Source organism: Pan troglodytes, chromosome 4 (assembly GCF_028858775.2).
Source record: "Pan troglodytes isolate AG18354 chromosome 4, NHGRI_mPanTro3-v2.0_pri, whole genome shotgun sequence".
Classification (NCBI taxonomy): domain Eukaryota; kingdom Metazoa; phylum Chordata; class Mammalia; order Primates; family Hominidae; genus Pan; species Pan troglodytes.
In genome coordinates, this window is record NC_072402.2 from 144,176,391 (window position 1) to 144,203,097 (window position 26,707).

Consider the following 26,707-nt stretch of genomic DNA (forward strand, 5'->3'; position numbering starts at 1 on the left):
GAATTCAATGGGTTTTAGTATATTCACAAAGTTGTGCAACCATCAGCGCCAATTCCAGAACATTTTTATCATCCGAAAAGACATTCCATATCCATCAGCAGTCACTTCCAATTCCTCATTCCCCTCTACCTCCTGGAAACCACTGTTCTACTTTCTGTCTGTATGTATTTGCCTGAAATGCAATGCAATTTCATCATATTTCATGTAAATGGAATCATACAACAGGCGGCCGTTTTGTATGTGGCTTTTTATGTCTGAACAATATTTCATTGCACAGTTATACCATGTTTCTTTTTTTCTTTTTCTTTTTTTTTTTTTTGAGACGGAGTCTCGCTGTCGCCCAGGCTGGAGTGCAGTGGCGCGATCTCTGCTCACTGCAAGCTCTGCTTCCGGGGTTCACGCCATTTTCCTGCCACAGCCTCCTGAGTAGCTGGGACTACAGGCGCCCGCCACCACGCCGGGCTATTTTTTTTTAGTAGAGACAGGGTTTCACCGTGTTAGCCAGGATGGTCTTGATCTCCTGACCTCGTGATCCACCCGTCTCGGCCTCCCAAAGTGCTGGGATTACAGGCTTGAGCTACCGCGCCCGGCCTATACCATGTTTCTTAACCATTCATCAGCTGATGGTCATTGGGTTGTTACAATACTTTTTGGCTATTATGAATATTGCTGCTGTGAACATTTGTGCACATGTTTTTATGTGGATCCAATTATTTAGGCTTACAGTATTTAAGAGTGCTGCTTTGCTACTACGCTGACTGGGGTTAAGACCAGGCTCTGCTATTTAGTAAATGTGTGACCTTGGGCAAGTTACTTAACTTCTCTGTGCCTCAAGCTCATCTACAAACAGTGACTATGTTACCCACCTCCTAGTAATTTTTGAATCTTAAAAGAGTTAACGTACCTGACATACTTAGATCCGGGTTTGCTACATGGTTATGTCCAAGTAAAATTTATCTATTAGTATTATTTTAATATTTTTACGACTTTAATAAAAGGGCTCATCTTCATTGTGCCTTTGAAACCCCAAATCCAAAACTTTTTTTTTTTGTTAATTAGAAAAACTAAATAAATATTCAGAATTGTCTGGTATTCTGGGTGTGCTAATTTCAGACAAGCACATTTTGAGATCGAGGGAGACGTGGTTAAGCTGTAAATTGCAAAGAGGCTTGCCTTCGCCAATTTACCTTTCTTAATGCAGCAACTTATAACACCTATTGGCTTGCAACGGTTTAGTATAATTTGGGAGGTATTCTTGTAATTAATAATATATTATTTAATAACATGGATATAGAGCTGAGTGGTGACTTAAGACTCCTGCTACTGTAAAGCTAGGAAATAGCGGCTTTCCACACCAACTGTGCAATCGGTTTAGGCGCGGCCCAGGTCGATTTTGATTGGCTTGCCCAGTGGAAATGCTCTCCGCCTCAGCTACTACTGGCCAATATGGCTCCACAATTGGCTCTCCTGGAAGCCGACAGACACGTGGCTACCGCAGGCTGAGCCGAACTTGGGAGGACTTAGTTCTGCTTACCGCGAGAGGGCGCCGGCGGCTCCTCACTGCTAAAATCTCATTTCCCATAAAGCCCCCGAGTCACCAATCAACTGGCTGTCTTCATACCGCTTTCAAAGTCGGCGGGCGCCTTGCCCAATAGCAAAGAACATACCGCCCCCATTTCGAAGATTGATGGAAAGTTTGACCAACCGCATCTCAGACTTCTGCTGTCTCCGCCTCTCTCATTGGGGATTGACGATTTTTCTAGCCAATAGGAGACGCCGGGTCGGCGGGTGGATGAACACGGCCCTCTGTAATGGCGGAGCGTGGCGGGGACGGGGGCGAGAGTGAACGATTCAACCCGGGGGAGCTCAGGTAAGAGACGCTGCCCTCCTTCACATCTCTGCTCACGAGAGCCCCAGAGGCTAGACCTGCCATGTGGAGATCCGGGGCGGACGGTGGGTAGCGGAGCCGGGCGGCCCGGGCCGGGACCGCATGGGGTTTAAGAAGGGGGAAGGGGAAGGTGGCTTGAATGAGAGCCGGGCCCGGGCTGGGCCAGGGCCTCCTGCGCGTTCACTGGCTGCTTCCTAGTGCTTTCTTGGGGTCTCGCCGCCTCTCGCGGCCTGCAGCCCTCTGGCCGGGCGCGGTGCTCCCGCCTTTGGGCCCCGCCTCAGCCGCGTGTCGCCTCCGTCTCGGCCGACCTGAGTCTGTCTCCAGGCCGCGCTCCGCTGCGGGCCTGATTTTCCTCATCGACGTTTCTGCACTCCGCAGTTACTTCCCCTGTACCCCTCGCCACTTCTGGCTAAGCCTTCTCCACGCCCTCCGCGGCTCTTTGGGCTCCCCACGTTTGCCCTTTCATTTCATCCCCCTCATTGCTTGCCTTTCTTAACTTCTGTGGCTTTTCTTCCTTTTTTCATCCCTTTATTCCTTATTATCCTGTAGTTGTGAGTAGCAACAACAGTAGCAACCCCTTATTAGGCACTTACCTTGTGCCAGTAAACCCTTTACTTTGGTTTGTCTCATTTAATCCTCACAACCACCCTTTGGAGTAGTTGCTATTAACATTTTGCAGGCCACAGACCAGAGGCGTCTTCAGTTGTTACTCGCCCATCTTACAGGTGAGATAACAGCCTCGTGGAGGTTGAGTCAGTAGAATAAGATTGCATAGGCGGATTTGTGGCTCCAGGAAGTGGCTTGAACTCAGGCAGTCAGGTTTCAGAGCCTGCAATCCCGATTGGCGTTCTATTCTTCTACTACTCATGCCATTTCCTTGAACAGTGCAGTGACCTTTTTTCCCCTGGAACCTCAGTGCCTATGAGTTTGTAATTAAAATTTGGTAAAATGAGAGTGACCTGGAGAAATCTTTTGGTCAGTGGTTTTTGAGGAAAAGAGGTATTATGCTTTATGTGTATTTGGTACTTTGTTTTTTTTCTGTATGGGAGAAATGGCATTTCAGATGTTCAGCTCCCATTCTGAATTGTGCTATTGTCAACGTTTGAAAATGAAAAAGAGCAGTGTAGATTATGAAGACTCGGTTGATACTGTCTAGAACTTAAGATGAAATTGTGTAAGGAAATGGGTATTGTTATTCAAGGTTTTAGAAGAGGAAAATGCCTTTCAGATTCTGTATGGTCGCACACACAAATCTCCACTTTGGCAGAAATGAAATTTTGTTTTATTTCAGAGATGAATCTGAAATCCTTTAAACTCCATATGTATACAGTATTAAGGAGTGATCAAGGTGAATTGTCAGCATCTTTAAATATTAGCGATGCCAAGTTTATTCCTGATTTCGATCTTAAAGGGAGGTTACTTAGCTAGTTTCAGATGGATTTATTAGGGAACATTCTTTTGCATTTTAGAAAGTATCTTTCTAAAGCTTTAAAAAAAATCCTTATTAATAAAGCCGTTTAGGCTTTATTAATAGTCTAGACACTGTTGCACAACTGATTTGAATAGGGCTTTAATTTGCAAATGAATTTGCCCTGTTGCAAATATTTTATAACGTAGCCTCTTGGATTGGAAGTTGCTTGCAGAGCATACTGTACAGATCTTTATTTTAGCATTTCTCATGAAATTAGGTGTGTATGTGGCCTCTTTGATGGCAGAAGTTGGGGCTTAATTTTTGCATTATATTTGTAACCTGAATGTACTTCATGGTGTGTCTGTCATAACCGCCTGGCAAATGAGATGTTCTGTAGTTATGTTGTAAATAAATGAAGATAGGAGATTTAAAGATACTTCACTTATTGGGCCGACATTTATTGTGTGCTACATGACAGTTGCTGACCTAGGTGCTGGCAATAGTGCCCTGAACCAGACCGAAAAAAGAGGTTTGTCCTGCAGGAGCTTCCAGCTTAAGTAAGAGCCATCTAAATTGTAAATGAAATCAACCACATCAAATGATTAAATCTGCCTGTAAGTGTGAAGTGACTTACACAAGGTCACTGGGTAGTTGGCAGGGTCTGGACTAAACCTCAGGTTCCCTCAATCATAGTTTATACAATTTGCCCCCATATATCGGTAGCATCTTTTTATTTCTTGCCCCTCCAGTTAAAGTATTGTCTTTAGCATTGAGGAGATTGCGTATCTGGATAGACAACTTCTATTATAGAAAAATACCTTATGTTTGTATTTCCATGATGTTCTTGTGAAATATTTTTGTTCCTTCTATTCGTGCAAGTAGGCTTTTGTTTTTCAGAAAGGTTGTAAGTGGTAGGAATGCAAATCACAATAGATGGAAAATTTATAGACGTTCCAAATACCATTAAAGTAACTTCCAGAGTCATTTGTATAGATCCTTTCCCTAGAGCCTTTGTTTACCTATCAATACTTAAGATACTTGCAATCTAAATTTCCTTATCTATAAAATGAGGATAAGAATATTCTGGTGTTATCACTGACTAGCTGCCTTAAGAAAATTATTTTTCTGTGCTATCATTTCCTCTGTAAAAATGGTGTCAAACTTACCTTATTGGGCTGTAGTGAGGATTAAGAGTTAATATGGATAATGTCTGTATAACCATGCTGGTATATAGGAACTTTACTATCATTATTAAAACAATAATGTGTTTTAATGTGTTGCAACAGTATACTAAAGGGAACTATATACTAGTGGCTAAAGATAATACAGAAGTAAATGGGAGATTTCTTCATAGCATTTATCATAATCGAAAACTCAAATTAGGAATAATGATCCTGAGAGGGCCTGTAGAGGCCAGAAGTGGGAAAGCAGTTTGAGGTGACATTTGAACTAGAGGCTGAGTAATGAGAAGGAGCTAGTTATGTGAAAATCTGGGGAAGAACATGCTCGGCAAAGAGAACAGGTGCAGAGGCTTCAAAGTAATAAACTTGAAATATTTAAAGGAAAAGACTAGAATTTGTGGAAAGGTTAATGTGGGCCAGGTTATACAGGGCCTGATATAATAATTATAGTAATAGTAGCTAACATTACTAATATTAATATTATTTAACACTTACCAGTACTATTACTGTCCTAATGTTACAGAAACAGTAATGATAGCTAATAACTTAGATGGCACTTACATACTAAGCACTATTCCAAGTACTTTATTAGCTCGTTTAATCCTCATTGCAGGTTCTGGTGAGGTTGTTGTGATGAAGCAGTATAATATAAAGAGCCCAGCCCATGTTCTGTGCATAATTAACATCAGAAAATGGCAACTTTAGGCTATTCAAAAAAGGAAATTATGTGAATTTTGTCACCATTTTAGTGGCAGACTTTTGAAAACCATAACAAATTAATAATGAAATGCCTTTTACAGATAAACACTGCTAGGTTTTGTGGGGGAATGAAAGTAATGATAGTTGAAGTAGTTTACTGTGTACCAGCTACCACCCTAAATGTTTCACCGAGATTATCTCATTGAACAGAGATATCAGATACCTTTTCTGTTCCTTACTCATTCACATCTGAGGAAACTCAAGGCTCAGAAATTATGTAACTAGCCTGACAACAGAAGACGGAGTCCTAACAGGGCTTTTTTATGGTTCTGGATCTTAAATGCTTAACTTCAAGCTGTAACCAGGAAGTATGAAATTGTACAGAAATGAATACTGTAGACTTTTTGAAAAAAGGAGAGGCAGATGGAAAGAAAATCTAAGAGTAGGGTACATTATTAACTCAAGCCTGAAAGAGTGTCTTTCCTTGGTGGTTAACTTTTTTTTGCCCTAAAAGGTTGGACATTCCTTCAGTAACAGTGGCCTCTGTCTTTTGGGGATGCATATAATTTGAAAAAGACCTTCTGATTATTTTGATGCAATCCATATTCCTTTTTTTTTTTTTTTCTTTTAAGACAATGTCTTGCTCTGTCTCCCAGGCTGAAGTGCAGTGGTGTGATCTTGGCTTACTGCAGCCTCCACCTCTCAGGTTCCTGCTGTTCTCCTGCCTCAGCCTCTTGAGTAGCTGGGATTACAGGCAAGCACCACCACACCCGGCTAATTTCTGTATTTTTAGTAGAGTGGGGGTTTCACTATGTTGGCCAGGATGGTCTCGAATTTCTGACCTCAGGTGATCCACCACCTTGGCCTCCCAAAGTGCTAGGATTACAGGCATGAGCCACCGGGGGGCGTCCGGCCCATATTCCTTTTTAACTCGTATTTTCTAACCTTTGGATTGTAGGATCATTTGCAAATTTGATTAAATATACTTGGTGTAGTAGTTCTGGACTTGTTTACAGTCCTGGTATAACAAGGATTACACCAGGACTGTAAACAAGTCCAGAAGGCAAATTGTTTTTTTTTTTTTTAATTTTTTAATTTTTTTGAGACTTGAGTCTCGCTGTCTTGCCCAGGCTGGAATGCGATGGTGCAATATCGGCTCACTGCAACCTCTGCCTCCTGGGTTTGAGTGATTGTCATGCCTCAACCTCTCAAGTAGCTGAGGCTACAGGCGTGCACCACCATGCTTGGCTAATTTTTGTATTTTTAATAGACACAGGGTTTTGCTATGTTGGCCAGGCTGGTCTCGAACTCCTGGCTTCAAGTGATCTGCCCACCTCTGCCTCCCAAAGTGCTGAGATTACAGGCATGAGCCACTGCTCCTGGCCTAAATTGATTCTTTATTAGGATTTTTTTGGTGTGTGTCAGAATTGAACTATGATGTGGTAAATTTAGAGAAAGTTCAAAGGGTAATCTATAAGCAGAGGGTTGAAAAATGTCAGAAAGTTGAAAGAGCCTGGTAACGAGAGACTATAAGAATGATTATTTTCAAATATATAAAGAATATAATTGTTAATTCCTCTCGAGGACAGAAATGTAGGTTTTTTATGTATAATGTAGATGTATAGTAGCTACTGGGAATACCATGATAGGTACTCGGTAAATGGGTGGAATTGTAAAAATAATTTTTTTAAGATCCTGCATACCCTACTTGTAAGGTAGTTTGGGTACTGTATCACCTAGGTATTCAGTGGTTCCTGCAACAAATACTAATACTAATATTTATTGAGCCCTACTATGTACAGATCTATGTGCTAGGGATACAAGAGTGAACACAATTCCTACTCTGAAGGAGCATTTGCCTGTGTTTGAATCCTCTCTTTATTTTCTTTATTTATTTATTATTGAGACAGAGTCTTGCTCTGTTGCCCAGGCTGGAGTGCAGTGGCACAATCTCGGCTCACTGCAACCTCCACTTCCCAGGCTCAAGCAATTCTTCTGCCTCCGCCTCCCAAGTAGCTGAGATTACAGGCGTGCACCACCATGCCTGGCTAATTTTTTTGTATTTTTAGTAGAGATGGGGTTTCACCATGTTGGCCAGGTTGATGCTGAACTCCTGGCTTCAAATGATCTGCCTGCCTTGGCCACCAAAGTGCTGGGATTACAGGCGCGAGCCACCGTGGGCCACCTGAATCCTGGCTTTAGTACTGAACCAGTTGTGTGGCCTTGGACAAGTGACTTCTTTGCTTTAGTTCTTTATCTATAAACTGAGATTAATAGTATCCATCTCATTGGGTTGTTTTGATGATTGAAAGACTTAATTTTTGAAAAGAGCTTAGAGCAAGCACTGCCTGGCTCATAGTAAGCACTTTTAAGAGTTAATAATTCTCTTTACAAAAGCACTTGGGGGAAGAGATAGGTAATACTATCTCATGTGATATTACTTATTTGCTTAAATGCTATGGAGAAAATACATTAGGGTGTTGAGAGTGAGGGGTGGTGGGGCAGTGTGCCCTACAGGGAAAGGCTTTCCCTTTAGGTAGAGACTACTAATGATCTGCTAAGTGACCCCCCTGCCCCCTTTAAAAACTTTGGAAGTAATTTCAAATTTAAAAAATGTCGCAAAAATAAAGCTAGGGTGTTATTCAATGTTAATATTTTACCTCTTCTGCTTTACTATTTGCGTGCACACATGCATCCTCTTTGTTATTCTGAACTGTGAGGGTAAGGTATACCTATGGCTTTTTACCCTTCAATACTTCAGTATTTTCTAAGAGTAGAGATATTATTTTACTTAACTACAGCCTAATTATCAACTTCATAAATTTGTAATGATATAATACTTTAATCTGTTGTGCATATTCCAGTGTTGTCAGTTGATCTGGCAATGCCCTGTATGGCATTTCCTCCTGTTAGTACAGAATCCAATCTAGAGTTAAAATTGTGTTGTTATTGGCCGAGCGTGGTGGCTCACGCATGTAATCCCAGTACTTTGGGAAGCTGAGGTGTGCAGATCGCCTGAGGTCAGGAGTTCGAGACCAGCCTTGCCAACATGGTGAAACCCTGTTTCTAAAAAAAAAAAAAAAAAAAAAAAAATTGTGTTGTTATGACTCCTTAACCTTTTTTAATCTGGAGCATTTCCACAACATTTCTTTGTCTTTTATGGATAACATTGACGTTTCTGAAGAATACACATCCCCCTTTTAATAGAACATTCCTTCCGGCCAGGCGCTGTGGCTCATGCCTATAATCCTAGCACTTTGGGAGGCCGAGGAGGGCAGATCGTGAGGTCAGGAGATCAAGACCATTGCCAGCATGGTGAAACCCCATCTCTACTCAAATACAAAAAAAAAAAAAAAAAAAAAAATTAGCCGGGCATGGTGGTGCATGCCTGTAGTCCCAGCTACCTGGGAGAAGAATTGGTTGAACCCAGGAGGCGGAGGTTGCAGTGAGCCGAGATCATGCCACTGTACTCCAGCCTGGCAACAGAGTGAGACTTGGTCTCAAAAAAAAAAAAAAAAAAAAAAAAAAGAAGAGAAAGAACATTACTTCCTTATTCTGAGTTTGTCTGATACTTTCCTCATTGTTAGATTGAGGTTATACATTTTTGGTCGTAATAGGTGATGTCTTGTCCCTCTCAGTCACACATTATCTATCTGTCCTTCTTAGATGATAATTAGTTTTGATCACCAGGTCAAGGTATTGCCTAATTTCCTTATTACGTAGATTACGTAGAGTGTTTTTTTTTTTCATCCTTTCTTGCAACTTTAAGCAGCATGTGGGTAAATACTTTAAGACCATCAGATAACCCTCTTGTCTAAATTTTTGCCTAGACTCGGCATCCATTGATCATTCATCCAAAACTAGATCATCCATTGATGTAAGTTTTTTTTTTGTTTGTTTGTTTTTTGAGATGGAGCCTTGCTGTGTCGCCCAGGCAGGAGTGCAGTGGCTTGATCTTGGCTCATTGCAACCTCTGCCTTGCAGGTTCAAGTGATTCTCCTGCCTCAGCCTCCCCAATAGCAGGAATTACAGGCGTGTGCCTCCATACCTGGCTAATTTTTGTATTTTTAGTAGAGATGGGGTTTCACCATGTTGGCGAGGTTGGTCTCAAACTCCTGACCTCAGGTGATCCACCTGCCTTCACCTCCCAAAGTGCTGGGATTACAGGTGTGAGCCACTGCACCCGGCCCATTGATGTAGTTTTTATCATGACGGTTGCAAAATGATGACTTTCCAACTCCACTTAGACTTAAGAACCTTTTAAATTTGATGGATGTAATTAGAGATCAGTAGCTACATTTTTGTAATTTTAAGAAAGAAAAATTTATTCCTTGCTTTCCCATGCAGGATGGCCCAACAGCAGGCCTTGAGGTTCCGAGGTCCGGCTCCCCCACCAAATGCAGTGATGCGAGGCCCACCACCTCTGATGCGACCTCCTCCACCTTTTGGTATGATGCGAGGCCCTCCTCCACCACCACGGCCGCCCTTTGGACGTCCTCCTTTTGATCCTAATATGCCACCAATGCCTCCTCCAGGAGGGATACCTCCACCTATGGGCCCTCCACACCTCCAGGTAAAGAATGTAGAGGTTGCCATTTCTTTGTTGGCATCATTATCAATATTATATATGGGTTTTGAGTTAAAAACTTACATCCTTAAATAGTTTCAGTTTATAGGAAAATGGGAGCTAAAGAGAAGATCCATATATTAATATGTTTCTTCTGAATTAGTGGTAGCAGTAATTACTATGGAAATTCAGAATAGGACTTTAGATGGTGATAGAGAAGTATGTGTATAAAACCAGGATTCAATAGTTTTTACCTACCTTTAGCTCTGTGAATTGGCTTTAGTAATGCATCTTCTTTATGGGAAATGAAGTTTGAAATTTTAAGATATTTTTGAGTGGAGAAAATTTATTTTCAATGATATATGTTGCCAGCAAGTCTAAAAATATATGTGTATATATTCCTGAGTAAGTCTTCTTCCTGGAAATGTTGCCTAGGATAGAATCTGGAAAGTGACAGCAAACACATTTTATAAGCACGTAGTTGAATTTTTTTTCTCCCCTGGGGGGGAAAATAGGGTTATCTTACTCTTTTTGAAAACGATTTATTATGGGATTTCTTTAAATAAAAACATTTATGGTATTTTAACTTGGGGCATAGATCCTTCTCCAGTGGATCCAGACTTACTGTCTGAAGTGAGGTCATGAAGGTATCAACTCTCAAATGTCTCATTTTGGGATTGTATTCTTTTTGAGTATGTATCTATGTTTTCTTAGTTTAGTCTGTATAATTCTGAAACCAAATAAATATAGCGGTATCATCTGCCTTCCATTAGCTTAGACAGTGAAGAATGAATTATACTAAAAATGGAAGAAGACAATGATGTGCCATTTAAGTGATGTTAATTCTGTTTAGATAGGGTTGTGGTTATGGAAGAGGCAGGTTTTAATACTTGGCTTAATAATTTTATGGCCTTCCTAATAACATATAGCCTCTCCTTCCTTTAAACACACTGTTAAATGGTTTTATATTTGCTTCAAGGTTAGAATAAGAAATAGTTTTTTTAACTTATTCTGGTATAATCTTTAACGTGAATTTGTTCTAATTTGTGACTTTAAGAGTTAAACCTACTTTGGAGTATTATAAAATGTAACGGACTAATGTAACCCTCTCATTGAAATACATCAAATGTTGTGCTGAGATACTTTCTAATGTCATGCCTTTCTTGGTCTTGGATAATTGTGTGGCTTTATATTAAGTCCAAGTGATTTTCAGCCAAGGGCTCATGAAACATGTTTGGGATAGATATTTTATATAACCTAGATCTGGTGTGCTGACGCTTGAAAGATACTCAACTGAATCCAGCAAAGATTGGAGTATGGGAAAGACATTTTTAGGAAAATAAAGTACAGCTTCACACTATTAGCATAGTTTGAGTTCCATTATCCAGATTAAGCTGCTTTTGATAATTGAATTTTAATGTTACTTACAGCTTATAGAGGAAATCTTTTAAATCCCTGCTCAGAATGTTTTTATAATGTCATAATGTCAAATTTTTAATTTTGAAACTCATTTTTATGCACAGTGAAAACTTTTTCTTGAAGGATTCTTCAGGAAGCTGTGGAGACAGTGATGTGCCTGGTATTAAAACAGGATATAAAAATCAATTTTTTAAAAAAAGTAATCCAGCGCCCTGTGTGTGAAAATCAGATCATGTAGAAAGAAGAAAGCAGAATTCACTGACAGTGTTATAACCCAGAGTTGACCACTATTAGTAGTTTGATGTGTTTCTTTCTAGTTTGTTTGGTAATTTTTGTTGCAGACATTTTGCTTCTATGACAGGTGAATGTGTTTGAATAGACTATAAAACTAGTTTCTCTTACAGTGTTTGACTTTTGAATAGAATTCAGTAATAATTTGGAGGAAAAGTAATTAAAGTGACCATTACTGTTTTTGTGAATTAACAGAGACCACCTTTCATGCCTCCTCCCATGAGTTCCATGCCTCCTCCTCCGGGTATGATGTTTCCACCAGGAATGCCTCCTGTGACTGCTCCTGGTACTCCAGCACTACCTCCTACGGAGGAGATATGGGTTGAAAATAAAACTCCAGATGGGAAGGTAAATAATAAAATATATTTAAGTTGTCATTTGTTGACAGAGGAGTAAAACTTAAAGAGTTCTGGCAGATTGAGATCAGTGATACTGTCATTTAAGAATGAGCCCTGGGTGAGCAGGGAATGGGGTAAGACTTCAGGAGAAGCTGACTGGATTCAGTTTTTGTGCAGCAGATATATAAGGTTGCCTGGAGTGCTAACACACATTTACCTGTGATTCTGGAAGCTTCTGGTCACATTGGTACCATCTGCCTAGCACATACCAAATTCCAGGCTCCTAGAAGGAAAGCAGGTGTTCAGCATAGCTGGTTTAGGCACATCGAGCCATTCTTATCAGTAAGGGAATGTCAACCCTCCTGAAATCCAAGTTCTCGGACTCCAGATAAGGGTCAGCAGGGCTTTCTACAGATAGCTGTCTCAGGTCTGTTATGTTGAATTTCTGCATAAAACATAACATGGGTTTTCCTTTGTGCTCATTATAGAAAATTGGGCTGTGGGGTGGAATTACCTATTTTTGTTGTTTTGTTTTTGTTTTTTGAGACGGAAGTTTCACCCTGTCGCCCAGGCTGGAGAGCAGTAGTGCAATGTTGGTTCACTGCAACCTCTGCCTCCTGGGTTCAAGCAGTTCTCCTGCCTCACCCTCCTGAGTAGCTGGAGTTACAGGCACCTGCCATCATGCCCAGCTAATTTTTGTATTTTTAATAGAGACAGGGTTTCACCATGTTGGCCAGGCTGGTCTCGAACTCTTGACCTCAGGTAATCCCACCCGCCTTGGCCTCCCATAGTGCTGGGATTACAGGCGTGAGCCACTGTGCCTGGCCCTAAGTTATTTTATTTTATTTTATTTTATTTTATTTTTTTTTGTTTTTGAGATGGAGTCTCGCGCTGTCACCCAGCCTGGAGTGCAGTGGTGTGATCTTTGGTTCACTGCAACCTCCGCCTCCCGGGTTCAAGTGATTCTCCTTCCTCAGCCTCCCAAGTAGCTGGGATTACAGGCGCCTGCCATCACGTCTAGCTAAATTTTTGTATTTTTAGTAGAGACGGGGTTTTACCATGTTGGCCAGGTTGGTCTCAAACTCCTGACCTCAGGTGATCTGCTCACTTCAGCCTCCCAAAGTGCTGGGATTACAGGTGTGAGCCACCGTGCCCAGCTATTTTTTATTTTTGAGATGGAGTCTCCCTCTGTCGCCCAGGCTGGAGTGCAGTGGTACGATCTCGGCACACTGCAGCCTCCACTTCCTGGGTTCAAGTGATTCTTTTGCCTCAGCCTCCCGAGTAGCTGGGATTACAGGTGCCCGCCACCACACCTGGCTAATTTTTAAATATTTTTAGTAGAGATGGGGTTTCACCATTTTGGCCAGGCTGGTCTCGAACTCCTGACCTCAAGTGATCCACCTGCCTCTGCCTCCCAAAGTGCTGGGATTACAGGCATGAGCCACCACGCCTGGCCCCACGTTATTTTTAAATAGCTTTAAAGATAAAATATGGTTCCATTCTTGTTTTTAATAATAATTGACAGATTTTATGATACCATTGATTTTTGCTTCCGCTGCAGGTTTATTATTATAATGCTCGGACACGTGAATCTGCATGGACCAAGCCAGATGGAGTTAAGGTTATTCAGCAATCAGAACTGACACCTATGCTTGCAGCCCAGGCACAGGTTCAGGCTCAGGCCCAGGCGCAGGCTCAGGCCCAGGCGCAGGCTCAGGCCCAGGCGCAGGCTCAGGCCCAGGCACAAGCTCAGGCCCAGGCTCAGGCTCAGGCCCAGGCCCAGGCCCAGGCGCAGGCCCAGGCCCAGGCCCAGGCCCAGGCTCAGGCTCAGGCACAAGCTCAGGCCCAGGCCCAGGCCCAGGCTCAGGTCCAGGCCCAGGTCCAGGCACAAGTGCAAGCACAAGCAGTTGGAGCTTCCACCCCTACGACCAGTAGCCCAGCACCTGCAGTATCCACTTCAACATCATCATCCACCCCTTCCTCTACCACTTCTACCACAACAACTGCTACTTCAGTTGCGCAGACAGTATCAAGTGAGTACCACTCAGCATGTGTTTTTATATAGGGGCTAGAGACATGAACAAGTAGGGGACTACATTTCATATTGATCCCAGTGTTTCTGGTATTATCCTTTAATACCAGAATTATTTAAAATACATTTTTGACACTAAAACTTTTGGGTTAGAGGAAAACAGGAATTTATATTAACAGGAGAAATTATTTGCCCAGTTGCGGTTTATGAAGCTAAATTGAGAAAGTGCAAAGTTAGCTGTTCCACTTGGCCAACAGTAATGCCGGGCATTGTGGGTTTGCAAAATAAGTGTAAGTCTTGGTCCCTGCCTTACAGTTTCCAGTATTCCTAATCGAGGAGGCGAGAATAACACGTGTTAAACAATTAGATATTGGTGTGCAAAACTATACAGTGAGAAAGATGTAAGAATTTGAGAAGTGGATAAATGAGTGGGTGGACTACATGGGTATTTATCATGAAGGAAACGGAGTAGGGTTTAAGCAGGTTCACAGGTAAGGAAAGGATTTTCAGGTAGGAGAAGCAACATGAATAAAGGTCAGGAAAATGATAAATGTAGTTTATGGGTTTTTAGGAAACTTCTGAGGTGAGAGGGTGTTTTTTTTGAAGGGTCTTAAGAACTAGGCAAATAGGTGAGACAGGCACTGGGGGCCTGTATAAATGCAGTATTTTGGAGGATTTTTTTTGGTGTTGGTTTTTTGGGTGGTGATGAAATAAGGGAGGTTTATTAGGAGCTTCTCAGTAATCTCTTTTAGAATAGTTTCTAGACTGGGATGCGAGTAGGTGAATTGAGGAGTTGCCATAGAAGGGAGCAGTCAGAAAGGCAGGAGAATTTTCAGGTGTAAACTCACAGAGGCCCAAAGAGTAGATCTTTTCTGAAAAGGTGAGAGTCGATTAATAGCAGATTTCAGAGATTAAGAGAGGGAGACAGCTGTTAATTTGCTTAAAAGATTGTTATTAATGTGACAATATTGCTTTCTTTTTGGGGGGTTTCTTTCTTTTTTTTTTTGTATTAATATATGGATATTGCTCCTTACTCTGCAGGTTGAGACTAAGCCCGAAAGTACTTAAATAATGATTTTTTTATTTGATTATTTGTTAATGGCACTTGTCTGAAGATACACAGCTGTCCCTACAGTGTGATTATAATTTGTATTATTTTACTACCAGGATAATTGATAAGAATAAAGAAAAAATGTGGGGGTTTTTTGTGATTACTTCAGGGACTTGGGAATTATTAGTGTGTAAGAAATACGTATAAGAGAGAAATTAATTCACATTGGCTTCAAATTTGAATTTATTTTATTGATAAAAAGCAACTGAAGCAGTCAAGTAAGGTACATATAATATGGGGATAGCCTTTAAAGATCCTCTTAATGGTTTTTAGACATTTTGTAGCGGGGGAATGTACTGAACAGGAAAATGTGAATGGTGTTTTACAAATCTGTTTGCTTTTGTAGCGAAGGTGAAATTTGATATGAAAGTATAACAGTCATACTAGCTAGTTTGTTAAGGGTTGTTACCTTTTATAGGTTTAGTGCTTCCCAAACCTCTGTGGCAAGGCAGGAGACTACCAGTTTTTATGGGAGACCTGTGGCAGTAATGGGAGAAGGGGATTAATAAAAGCAATGTAGTTTTATGTGGAGGCTCTGTGTTGCTTACATTTTCTTTCCTGCGTTCTTAGAAAGGAGAAATAGTAGTGCTTCATTTTGTTTTAGGAAAGGTGATGAGCTAGATAATTTAACCATACTATATATAGTCCATGTCTGTCTTCAGAGTAGTGTGTCAGTAAGCTCATAGCTGTCTTGTGTCCTGTTTGTCAGTTTTGCTTTACTCTTCAGTGATTGGGAGGACTTTATTCCCAGAACTATAAAATAGCAAAATCATATTCTTTTTACTGCTTTTAAACATCAATTTTGATGTTGTCTACGTATTCCAGTGTGTGTTTTTATTTTACTTGATTTAGTATCATAAAGTGTTGTCTTACTGCAATCTTAATATTTCTCCATCTATTATATATAGTCACTTGTCTTTTTTAGTTAAGATCTGAGGCTGGGTTAGTATATTTTGAGGCCTAGTGCTTCACTAGCTACTTTAGCAAATGAAGTTAGTAGGAATTTACCCACTGGAGTCTTAGATACCATTCTCCCAGTTTCCCATTATTTTATTGCTTTTGTTCTTTTCCTGTCGTGACTCATGGCTGCTAATCAAATTCAGAAAATGCTGTGCTGGAAAGTAAGAGGAATGGGTTGTAAATATTTTTTGTCATCTCCATTGGTGTTCTTTTCCACTTGAAATTTGATGCCCTTATTTATTATAAGTACTATAGTACTTTGGATCACAATTTTAGCAATTATCTGAATACTATAATAATATTTAAATTTTAATTTTCTGAGCTACAGTATAGATCTGTGGGGTAAATGGGACTAAAAATTAAGAATATATTTTAATCCCAGTTGAGCATAAACTCATTTTGTGCAAGTTTGTGAAAAATGATGAAGAAATCCTACTTCTCAGGGAAGTTGAGAACAATGACCAGATACATTTTCAGCCATTATAGTAGATTACAAATGCTAAATGGTATATGTATGGGACTGGGCAAATGTTGCATGTACTTTGTATTTTTCACACTGTTATAAAATTATATTAATATGATACTGTACCCTAAGGCTAGGTCTATGCTAGACCAACAATTCATTCCTGGGCCCCTGAAGATACTTGTTTGGCCCTGCTGTCTATTTAGCCAAGGTGAGTCCCTCATTAACAAGTATGAAATTGCTCACATCTTCCCAGCCTAAGTGAGTTTTTCATTATTAGAAGCTAGAAAAAGATACTGACAGATTTTGTTGTCAGTTGGATTATTGCGTGATTTGTATTAAATAGTGTGCTTTTGTTTAGAACAAAGTTGGCATAAAGATTGGGAAAGCACTGTTTTCATTTTATTTCATTTGACAAATTCATTCTTAGTCCAATACAGGTAGACATTTTTTTCTTTACATCAAAAAAAGATGAAGTATTTGTTACCAAAGAATTACCAAAATGAATTTTATTTTGGAACTAGATGGGTTATGAATAAATAACAAAATTGTTTTGTAACATGTGAGAATTGAAACTGAAAAGTGTGAAATAAGGATTTTAGTTTTTAGTTTGATTTTAAATGCAATTACTAGGAATGGGATGTTTTATTTTCGATATTTAAAAATAATGTGTTAGCAGAACCCAAATGATCCTGAATTTCACATTTTCCTGGTCTCTCACGATGGAAACCTCAGTTTAAAAAAATTTCATTTTTTTAAAATAATGAGATAAACCTGAGTTGTTTTTGATTCCATTCATTCATATCCAGTTAGTCATTAGTTATTTGCTTATCTTTTTCTGTTATTTTCTTCCTATGCATCTGTGAGGTTAATTCATCAAATGAAACCTGTTTATTACTCTTCCATACAGGAACCTTTAGTTTGCTATATACCCATTTACCTTCATGAAATCACATAAATAATGTGAATGCATTCTTATAAAAAGTTCAAAGTCTAACAAAACATTATATTAATAGTAAAATGTGAAAGAGGCATACACAGAGGGTAACTACCATTAATGTATTTTGTCTTGTATTCTACTAGATCATTTTCTCTATATTTACCTAAGTTCTGCCCTTTTCCTATCCATTTAAGGGCATACTCCTTAGCCTTTTGTTCAAGGGTTTCTAATTTCTGCTTCTGGCCTACCTTTCCAGCCACACAACTCACTAGTTTTGTTGGTATGCCTACTGTTTCACTCATTAATTGCTTGCCTTCAATTTTCTAAACAATTCCTTTTGGTTCTTTACTCTTTGCCTTATTCATACTTTTCTCACTGGTTTTTTTTTTCTTCTACCCCCTTCCTGCTCTTTTTCTTGTTGAAATCTTAATTTTTCAAGGCGCAGCATCCCAATATAAACTTTTCTATACCCTCTCACAGTTAGAAATGTTCTTTGGGTCTTGATTTTTACTCCTATATGTTTATCCCATTTTACTTTGTATTCATTTTTGTATTTCATTTAACTATTTTCAAGCTTCTTGAAGATGAGACCTTTTGACAAATTTCTTGCAGTGCATAGAATGGTCCCTTAAATACTTAAATTACTGAATGTGTGAATGATGAATGAATATAGTAAAATGATTTATGAAGGAGTGATACATGTTCTTGTTTTATCTTTTATCAGCACCCACAACACAAGATCAGACCCCAAGTTCTGCTGTTTCAGTTGCCACGCCTACAGTTAGTGTTTCAACTCCTGCTCCTACAGCCACACCTGTGCAAACCGTTCCCCAGCCGCACCCTCAGACGTTACCTCCTGCTGTTCCTCATTCAGTACCTCAGCCAACAACAGCAATACCTGCTTTTCCACCAGTAATGGTACCTCCGTTTCGTGTTCCCCTTCCTGGCATGCCAATTCCACTTCCAGGTAAACCAACAGATTATAATGGTCTTTCCAGCTATGTTTTCATATTGTCAGTTAGTTTGTTCTCATGTGTCTGTTGCGTTTGAAATTTGCCTTGAATCTCACCTGTTTGAAACGTTTTTGAAAGATTCATGGCTAACTGCAATATTTTCTCTTAAGTTTTGGTAAATGTCCTTTTTTTGTTGTTGTTTACATGTCCTAAAATTAGAGCCACATTTAAAGCTACACTTATTTTGGATAATGCCCTCAATGAGTTAAAAATGATTATCTTTTCATGTAAATAATGTTCTAAATGCAATATTTTTGAAGGGTTGAGTTTATGAAGTTGAGAAATCACGTCACAATAGCTAACACAAGTTGGATGATTTATATACAGTGCACTGTTGTAAGCATGTTACATGCATTAACTCCTTTAATTTTTACAACCCATGTTACGAGATAGGTACACAGACAGGTTAAATTACTTGCCCAAGGTCACATAGCTAATAAGTGATGATGTTGAGATTTGAGCCTGTGCCCTCCACATCCAGATAGTAAGCTTTTAATAACTATGTTAATACTGGGAAGAAAATGTGAGTGATTTAACTATAAAACAATTCATATAAAACAGGAACTAGAAGGTTCCCTCATAACAATTATGAAGTAAAGCATAATGTGCATCATTTAAAAGTTTAAATTGTTATGGTGAATTAATGTGTTATATTGTCTTAAGAGAAGTCATTAAAACTAGAGAAAGAATTAAGAAATATTGTGGAGTGGAATTCTTACCATAGGGTTTAAAAATGATAGGGTTGGGCATTCCAAATTTGAATGCATTAGTTTTTGTCAAACACATTTAATCCTTGATCCATGGTTCATTCTCCTTGTGTTATAGTTGAAAGTATTGGTACCTTAGAGAGGTCAGGTTCACAGGGCTGGTTTGTAGCAAAGATGAATAGAACTTAGGCCTCTTGTCTCTCAAGTTCACATTCCATCCACTTATTGCTACTTTCTTATACTCGTTTCTGTGTAAGAATACAGTTGTGATACAGCTATTTCTTAGATTTGCACACATCTTAATTATCACTATTGCACTGGTTGTCTTTTTCTTTGTGACCGCTCTGAAAAGGGCACCTTCAGATATACCTTGTCAAGAAAGAAACCAAAAATTTCAGGTTTTTTTTTAATTTGGAAAACCTTGTATACATTGTTGATGTAGTGTTAGATAATTAAATGCCCATTATGTGGTGTTTAAGAAATTCAAATCATTTAAAAAGAAAACAAAAGATGTTTTCCCTGCTATTAGGGATTATCCCTTTTCTAGATTAAATTTAAGACAAGCAGCTGGATACTTTTCTCTATGTGTAATTTTTCTGGGAAAACTAAATCATAGATGGAGAATAGCCTGATATTTGTCACAACCTCTTTTTGTAATTTTGGTCTGCTTTAGGGTTAAGGACAGTATTAAGACCAGATCGTGGATTCTGAGTGATCTGAAGGAGTTGGGGTTGCTCATTTTGTAGAGGGAAGATTGAGAGGTAGCATGATAATGTTGTTGAAGTATTTTGAAAGGCTGTCATTTGAACAACTTTTGCTTTTCTTTAGAGGTTCTTATTAGGACTAATGGATGAAAGGTACACAATAGCAAAATTTATTTCTATAGAAAGTAGAAGTTTCTCACAATAAAATCCCTCTGGCTCTAGCTTCATTTTGATGTCATATTTTCCCCAAAATATGATGACATATTTTGATGTCATATGGAGCAAGCATATCCTTGCTCCATCATTAAAAAGATTTGGACAGGTGGTGGTGACCATTTGAGTCACCAAATGAAGCAGTACCTGTGAAGTTTGGCAGTAGAAGGCATTCAATAAACAGCAGCCATTAGTGACATTTTGGGGGTCAGTTGGAAGAGAACTTGAATTGGATAGTCTAAGATTTCTTTGGAGAGAGTGAGTGTCATACAAAGTGATATATTAGGCTGGGCACGGTGGCTTACGCCTGTAATCCCAGCACTTTGGGAGGCCGAGGTGGGTGGATCAGCTGAGGTCAGGAGTTTGAGACTAGCCTCAACATGGAGAAACCCCATCTCTACTAAAAATACAAAATTAGCCGGGTGTGGTGGTGCATGCCCAGCTACTCGGGAGGCTGAGGCAGGAGAATTTCTTGAACCTGGGAGGTGGAGGTTGCGGTGAGCCGAGATCGCGCCATTGCACTGCAGCCTGGACAACAAGAGCGAAACTCTGTCTCAAAAAAAAAAAAGATGTATTAGCATCAAATATTAGTTTGTTTATTAAGACTTTTTGGTATTGATATTTGTTCACTTTTCTCATTTTCCCTTTTAACTCAGTCCTACAAGGTGTTTAGTAAAAAACAAGGACAAAGAAGACTTGTTTTTTTCTTCCCCAAATCTTTGGTTTTACAAACAATGAGATTTGTGTCTCCTGGTTTTTGCCTTTTAATTCAATTCAGCAATAAGGTGAATGGGAAGGATTTGTATGTAATTTGTCTTGGAGGCTTAATTTCTCTTTGAAATAGTATTGTATGGGTCTCATGAGGATGATTGAGGAACGGATGGTCAAACAAGATAAAGGGAAGGAGTGGAAGAATTAGGTAAAATACAAGAGTAGGCGGTGGAGTTTGGATAAATGGGTCTAGGATTATAGGAGTTCTACTTCTAAAACTATAAAATCTTATCTGGAATTTTAAGAAACTTAACTGTCTGTGACATTGGAATCATCCAAAATGCTGAGTGGAATTTTCTTATTTCTTAGATAATAATTTGAGGACAGAGTTGTAGGAAAATGGAACAAAAGCTCCCTCTAAAAAAAAAGGTTAAAAATTTAGATTTTTATTTTGCGAGTATTCACAATCTGCATGTAATCACTTTGAGAGAAACTTCAGTGTATCTTTTTAGCATGAGAAGAAACACAGGACCTTTCTATATGGTCTGTATGTTGATAGTCAAATAGAAGAGTTCTGCGAGCCCAACTGATTTTTAATAATGGTGGTTAAGCCTATGTATGAATAGATTTGATTTTCTTCTGCATAAGTTGTATAGTTAAAATTATTTATTGGAAGATGGTTTTGGAGAACAGTCTTTGAGAGTAAAGTTCATATGTTCATAAGAATTGAATTTCCTGTGCTGAGTTTAGTAGGTTCAGTGCTCCTGCAGATGGCAGTATTTATACTAATTAAACTTAATCCATGCTGTAACTTCCTTAACCAAATGAATTTTTCCATTGCTTTCTTTCAACATTAGGGAAAATAAAATTATACATATAACTTTATTCAACATGCTTTCATGATCCAGTGTTTTTATTTTAGTTTTAAAAGTTAATAGAAAGTTTACTTTATTCTTTATATAAAATAGTAATTAAGAAATAAAGGTACTTTTCAATAATTGACACTATTTTCGTTTGCGTGTGTGAACATAGTTCAATTGTATACAAACCCAGGAGTTTAATTTTACTTTTAGTCTCAGAGGTAGGAGAAATTTTTTTCCTGTCCTTTAGTGGGGAAAATAGTTTATTGTTACTATTTTTAATTTTTATAGGGTACCAACTAAGCTTAGTTTTTTCAGCTGAAAAAAATAAAAAAGTAAAAATTATTGCCCCCATACTTTTCTTCAGACTTTGCCCTTTTCCTCTAAAAGTTTTTAATTTTCTCAGTTAATCAGTCTTAGTTTTCCAGCTTTTCTTTTCATTCCCTTTTTAAAAATCACCATTGTAATGCATCATGATGAGTCTTCATTCTTCTAAGAACTGTACATAATTTTCATTCTTTAATACAAGTACTACTTCTTTAGTCAGCTTAAATGATAGAAGTTTCTGCAGCCATCAGCCCAAATACTTATTAGTGGTATTAAAGGGGCTGTATGTTTCTTAATGTTTTAGCCTGCTTCCACAGTGTTCTAAGGCCATGGGGTTCCATAGAGCAGGCACTAAACATGGATATTTTGGCATTAGTGAAATGCTACCTTCCTCTTCATCTTTGCCTTTCTTTTATTTAAAGTATTATTTGCAGTGGAATATTTGGATCCATCTCATACCTTACTTTCTTCCTCTCCTCACCACCCCTAGCTTATTCCTTTTTTACTTCTGCATGGTTGTACTCCATGCCTCAGCTCCTGCATGTAGTTTCAACTTAGCGGCAGCATAGAGAAAGTGTCTTGTCAGTGTCATGCTGCATCTGCCTTTTACTGGTATCTAAGCAACAGCAGCATGGGTTTGATGTCCTGTGGGAAAATGTCCCACATGAGAATTTGTTATGTATGTGTAATGAAGGGGCTTTCTTTTGTTCAATTTAAACTCTTAAGACTCCTTCAATATGTTCAGAGCTGGTTTGATAAAAAGGTAATTGATGGTATCATTTAGAATTAGTGTCATTGGATTTGGCAGCACTTCCCACAAAATGTCAAACAGAAAGAAATTTTACTCCATTCTTGGTCTTTTTCATTGGAAATAGCATTCTAAATTGTAGTGGTAAATTATTTCCCTGAATCCCAGTGGTAGCCGACATACAATGGCAGCTTTCCAACGTATGCTTGCTTATCCATTTTACAGGTGTAGCAATGATGCAAATAGTCAGCTGCCCGTATGTAAAGACAGTCGCTACCACCAAGACCGGTAATTTTTAAAACCATCTTAGTTTGTTTTGTCTGTAAGTTGGCATGGTAGTGAATGTTGTTGTTTATCCTTTTATTTATTTTTTGCCCAAGTGAGTGGATATTTTTATATTTTTCTTTTTAATGAGCAGTATAAATGCAGTTGTCATATTTGGCCAACACTTAATTTTCCCAATTGCCTGTAGTATTAGCTTCTTTGGTTCACAAAAACAAATAAGGTCAGATCACTTTATATCTTAATTTATGTAATAAGTGTAAACAACTTCATTCTCATATTCATAACATTTAATTTTATTTTTGATGTGTGTTTTTAAGTTAAATAAAAAAACATTTCCATGTGTAAAGTGATGTGATTATGCTTGCATGCTAGTGAGTATATGTGTGTGAATACATGTGTATAGTATACATTTACATTTTAAAGTTATTGAAGTAAGATGACTACCTGAAACTTAAAATTCAGTATAGGATTTGAGGACTTTTTTTTTTCCAGTTTTGATTCACATATCCTTATTTTAATAGTATTTTATTTATATATTACCAGCTTATTTAGCTGTCTTGTAAAAAATATAAATCTTGGTTTGTCTTCTAAAAAGTAGACGAGCTTTGCTTTCTCTTAGGAAAAGAGTAAACAAAGGGTATAAGGATATTTGAGTTAATCATTTAGAGTCGATAAACTCAGTCATTTGCTATAAAACTGAGAATATTCATACCCTTTTAGTTACCTTAAAATTAAAAATAATTTTGCCTAAGGAAATATCTGTAGTAAATATGTTTGTTGTCTTCATTAGAATTTGATAAATTATCTTTATAAAAATATATTTCTATTCATAAGTAGAGAATATACCATGTTTTTAAATATTTATTATGTTAAGACTTTGTCATAGGTGAGATCCAAATTTCTGACTGTTTTTAAGGGTTGAATTTCTGTGTCTAATTGAGTTTAGGCATTAGAACTAAAAATCCAGGGAAATAGAATTAAGTGGTATTTTTATGTCACCTTTTTATATGATTTTTGTTTTGTTCCAACTGGTCCATTCATTTATTAATATTTAATAGAAAGATTTAGCTCATATTTTAGAGTTTTATTTTGTATTGCGGTTTGATTGTGGATCTAATTTTTTATTATTCTTTTTTTAGGTGTATTGCCAGGAATGGCCCCTCCTATCGTACCCATGATACATCCCCAGGTTGCTATTGCAGCTTCACCTGCTACCTTAGCTGGAGCAACAGCAGTTTCTGAATGGACTGAATATAAAACAGCAGATGGGAAGACATATTATTATAATAATAGAACATTAGAATCAACCTGGGAAAAACCCCAAGAACTAAAGGAAAAAGGTATATAATGGTTTTAATGACTTGGAAAGTAGTATAAACTGTAATAAGTAGAATGGTATTTGAAATTCTGAGTTAATTTCTTTTTAACATATTTGAGGGATTTTCTAATTACACAGTCGTTGGATTGTTTATTTTTACTGAATTGATAAATATTTATTTTAAAAACTAGTTCTACTTACATGTTTGTCATCATTTTTTTCCATCTGGAGAAATGGTTATACATATGTACATATGTATGTACATATTTTTACTGTTAGGAATTTTCTAATTATATTGCATAATTATTGTAATCGTCATTGAGATTGATAATACAGATCAGGAAGGAATGTGTTTTTTATATGTGTTCTGAAGAAAAAAATTTAGGCCCTTAGGGTCTTAGATGTAGAAGATTCATAATTTTCTATATCACAAGCTGCTATTATTATTGTTGTTTTTAAAATTTGAGACAGAGCCTCACTATGTTGCCCAGGCTGGTCTTGAACTCCTGGGCTTAAGCAATCCTTCTGCCTCAGCTTCCCAGGTAGCTGAGGATTATAGGTATGTGTCATTGTGCCCAGCTCACCAAACCCCCTTTTCTATTCCTAAGTATCTTAGTATCTTATCCCTTTTAGCAAAATGAATGATTGCTACAAATGATATATGAATGACCTGAAAGATTTAATGTCCCTTCGAAGTCAGTAGGTCATCTTCAAATCAGATAGTTACCTGATTGGTATAGCAAGGTATTTGAAGTTGTGCATTACATAAGATTCAAATCAAAGATATTATAAGGAAGGACATTTTATCTTCATGGTTAATACTTGGGAATGGAATATCTTAATTGCTTATTCTCTGAAAGTTCTTAGAAAATTACATCAAAACCTTTGAGTGACATTATCTTAATTTTTTTCATAGAAAAGTTAGAAGAGAAGATTAAAGAGCCAATTAAAGAACCCTCTGAAGAGCCTCTGCCAATGGAGACGGAGGAGGAGGATCCTAAAGAAGAGCCTATAAAGGAGATAAAGGAGGTAAAGGGCCATGACCCGTTAACCTGGGAGCCACATTAATTGTTTCCTACAGCTTACTTGTATCTGAGTATCTATTGGATAGATTTAAAAATAATTGTTATAAATTTGATCTCTGAAATTTTAGGATTCTTGCAAGTTCTTAATTCAGTTTTTTCTTTGAAAGTGTCATTAAATTACTTCTTGTACTAAACTGAGATCCATAGAAAGACAGGGCCTTGGACCAGAGCTTGGACCTGATCTCTAACCTTCTGACTTATAAACTGAGTGGTATTTGTTAAAATTATAAGTGTAACTTCTTACTTGGGGAATGTTAGATATATTTTATCTGTCCTTTCTGCTGTTGTGTTCTTGCATAGCATGATCCATGTATAGCACTAAAAGAGTTTTTTATTCAGTGAAGGATCAGTGGTAGTCGTGTTTCAGTAGTGGGAAAGCTAGCAGAAATAAGAAACAACCTTAAATGAAGAGGTATGTACTGTAGTTCTCCATATCTGCTCCTAAGCACATGGTTAGTGAGTCTATAAGACAGGACAAGCTGCTGCTGCTGGGTTCTGCTATTGTGAAATTCAGCTCTTTCTGTTGGATGAGGATTTAGAACTTTCTTCCTACTCAGAATCTCCTCTCATTCTAGCAGCAGATTTTTGTGTTGATTGCACTTTGAGCTGTTTACCTTCATGTTTTTATGGAACATTCAGGTATTGTTAATGTGATACTAATTAGAGTAATATCATTTCTTGTAGGAGCCCAAAGAAGAGGAGATGACTGAAGAAGAAAAGGCTGCCCAGAAGGCAAAGCCAGTTGCTACTGCTCCTATTCCTGGTACTCCATGGTATGTATTTGGCTCAAGTAGTAATTTTTTTTTTTTTTTTTTTTGAGACGGAGTCTCACTCTGTCACCAGGGCTGCAGTGCAGTGGCACGATCCGGGCTCACTGCAACCTCCACCTCCCTAGTTCAAGCGATTCTCCTGCCTTAGCTTCCCGAATAGCTGGGACTACAGGCACACGCCACCATGCCCAGCTGATTTTTGTATTTTTAGTAGAGACGGGGTTTCACCATGTTGGCCAGGATGGTCTCGATCTCTTGACCTCGTGATCCGCCCGCCTCGGCCTCCCAAAGTGCTGGGATTACAGGTGTGAGCCACCACGCCCGGCCTCAAGTAGTAATTTTTAAAAATCATACTTGATTGTTACATGGTTTATTTTGTAGAAAGAAAAAGTACTTTAAAAAGTGTATGTCAAATATGTTTTTATCTACTGAATATTTTGGCCTTTGTTTGTTGTATTTGAGTTATTCAAAACTGAAGTTCAATTACTACAAGTGTCTTCCTAGTACTACTCTCCATTAATGTGTATTCTTCATAATTATAGACATGACCACTGTGAGATCCTGAATCTACTTTTTGTTTAAAATATTTTAAATTTGTTTTTGCATGTTTACTCACTATGTGATTAAATTTATAGAATTGTGTAAAATTATGTCTTTCAATCTAAG

General features: G+C 38.2%; 1 protein-coding gene across 11 annotated transcripts in view; it reads left to right on the forward strand.

Annotated features, from left to right (window-relative positions):
- Positions 1-1,749: 1,749 nt before the first annotated feature.
- Positions 1,750-26,707, forward strand: part of TCERG1 (transcription elongation regulator 1) — a 64,189-nt gene continuing 39,231 nt past the window's right edge. For 5 of the 11 annotated variants that reach the window (XR_680390.5, XR_010157356.1, XM_009449888.5 and 2 more), the window contains exons 1-9: positions 1,758-1,870; positions 9,527-9,752; positions 11,652-11,804; positions 13,356-13,827; positions 18,025-18,267; positions 22,809-22,871; positions 24,008-24,208; positions 25,103-25,215; positions 25,956-26,044. Coding sequence is in view for 7 of the 11 variants with exons in the window: in XM_009449888.5 (XP_009448163.3) it covers positions 1,812-1,870; positions 9,527-9,752; positions 11,652-11,804; positions 13,356-13,827; positions 18,025-18,267; positions 22,809-22,871; positions 24,008-24,208; positions 25,103-25,215; positions 25,956-26,044 (1,619 nt within the window). In the remaining 4 variants the exon portion in view is untranslated. Of the gene's footprint in view, positions 1,871-9,526; positions 9,753-11,651; positions 11,805-13,355; positions 13,828-18,024; positions 18,268-22,808; positions 22,872-24,007; positions 24,209-25,102; positions 25,216-25,955; positions 26,045-26,707 lie in introns of all 11 variants that reach the window. The other 6 variants (XR_010157357.1, XM_001158244.7, XM_063811553.1 and 3 more) reach the window with 3 other exon arrangements.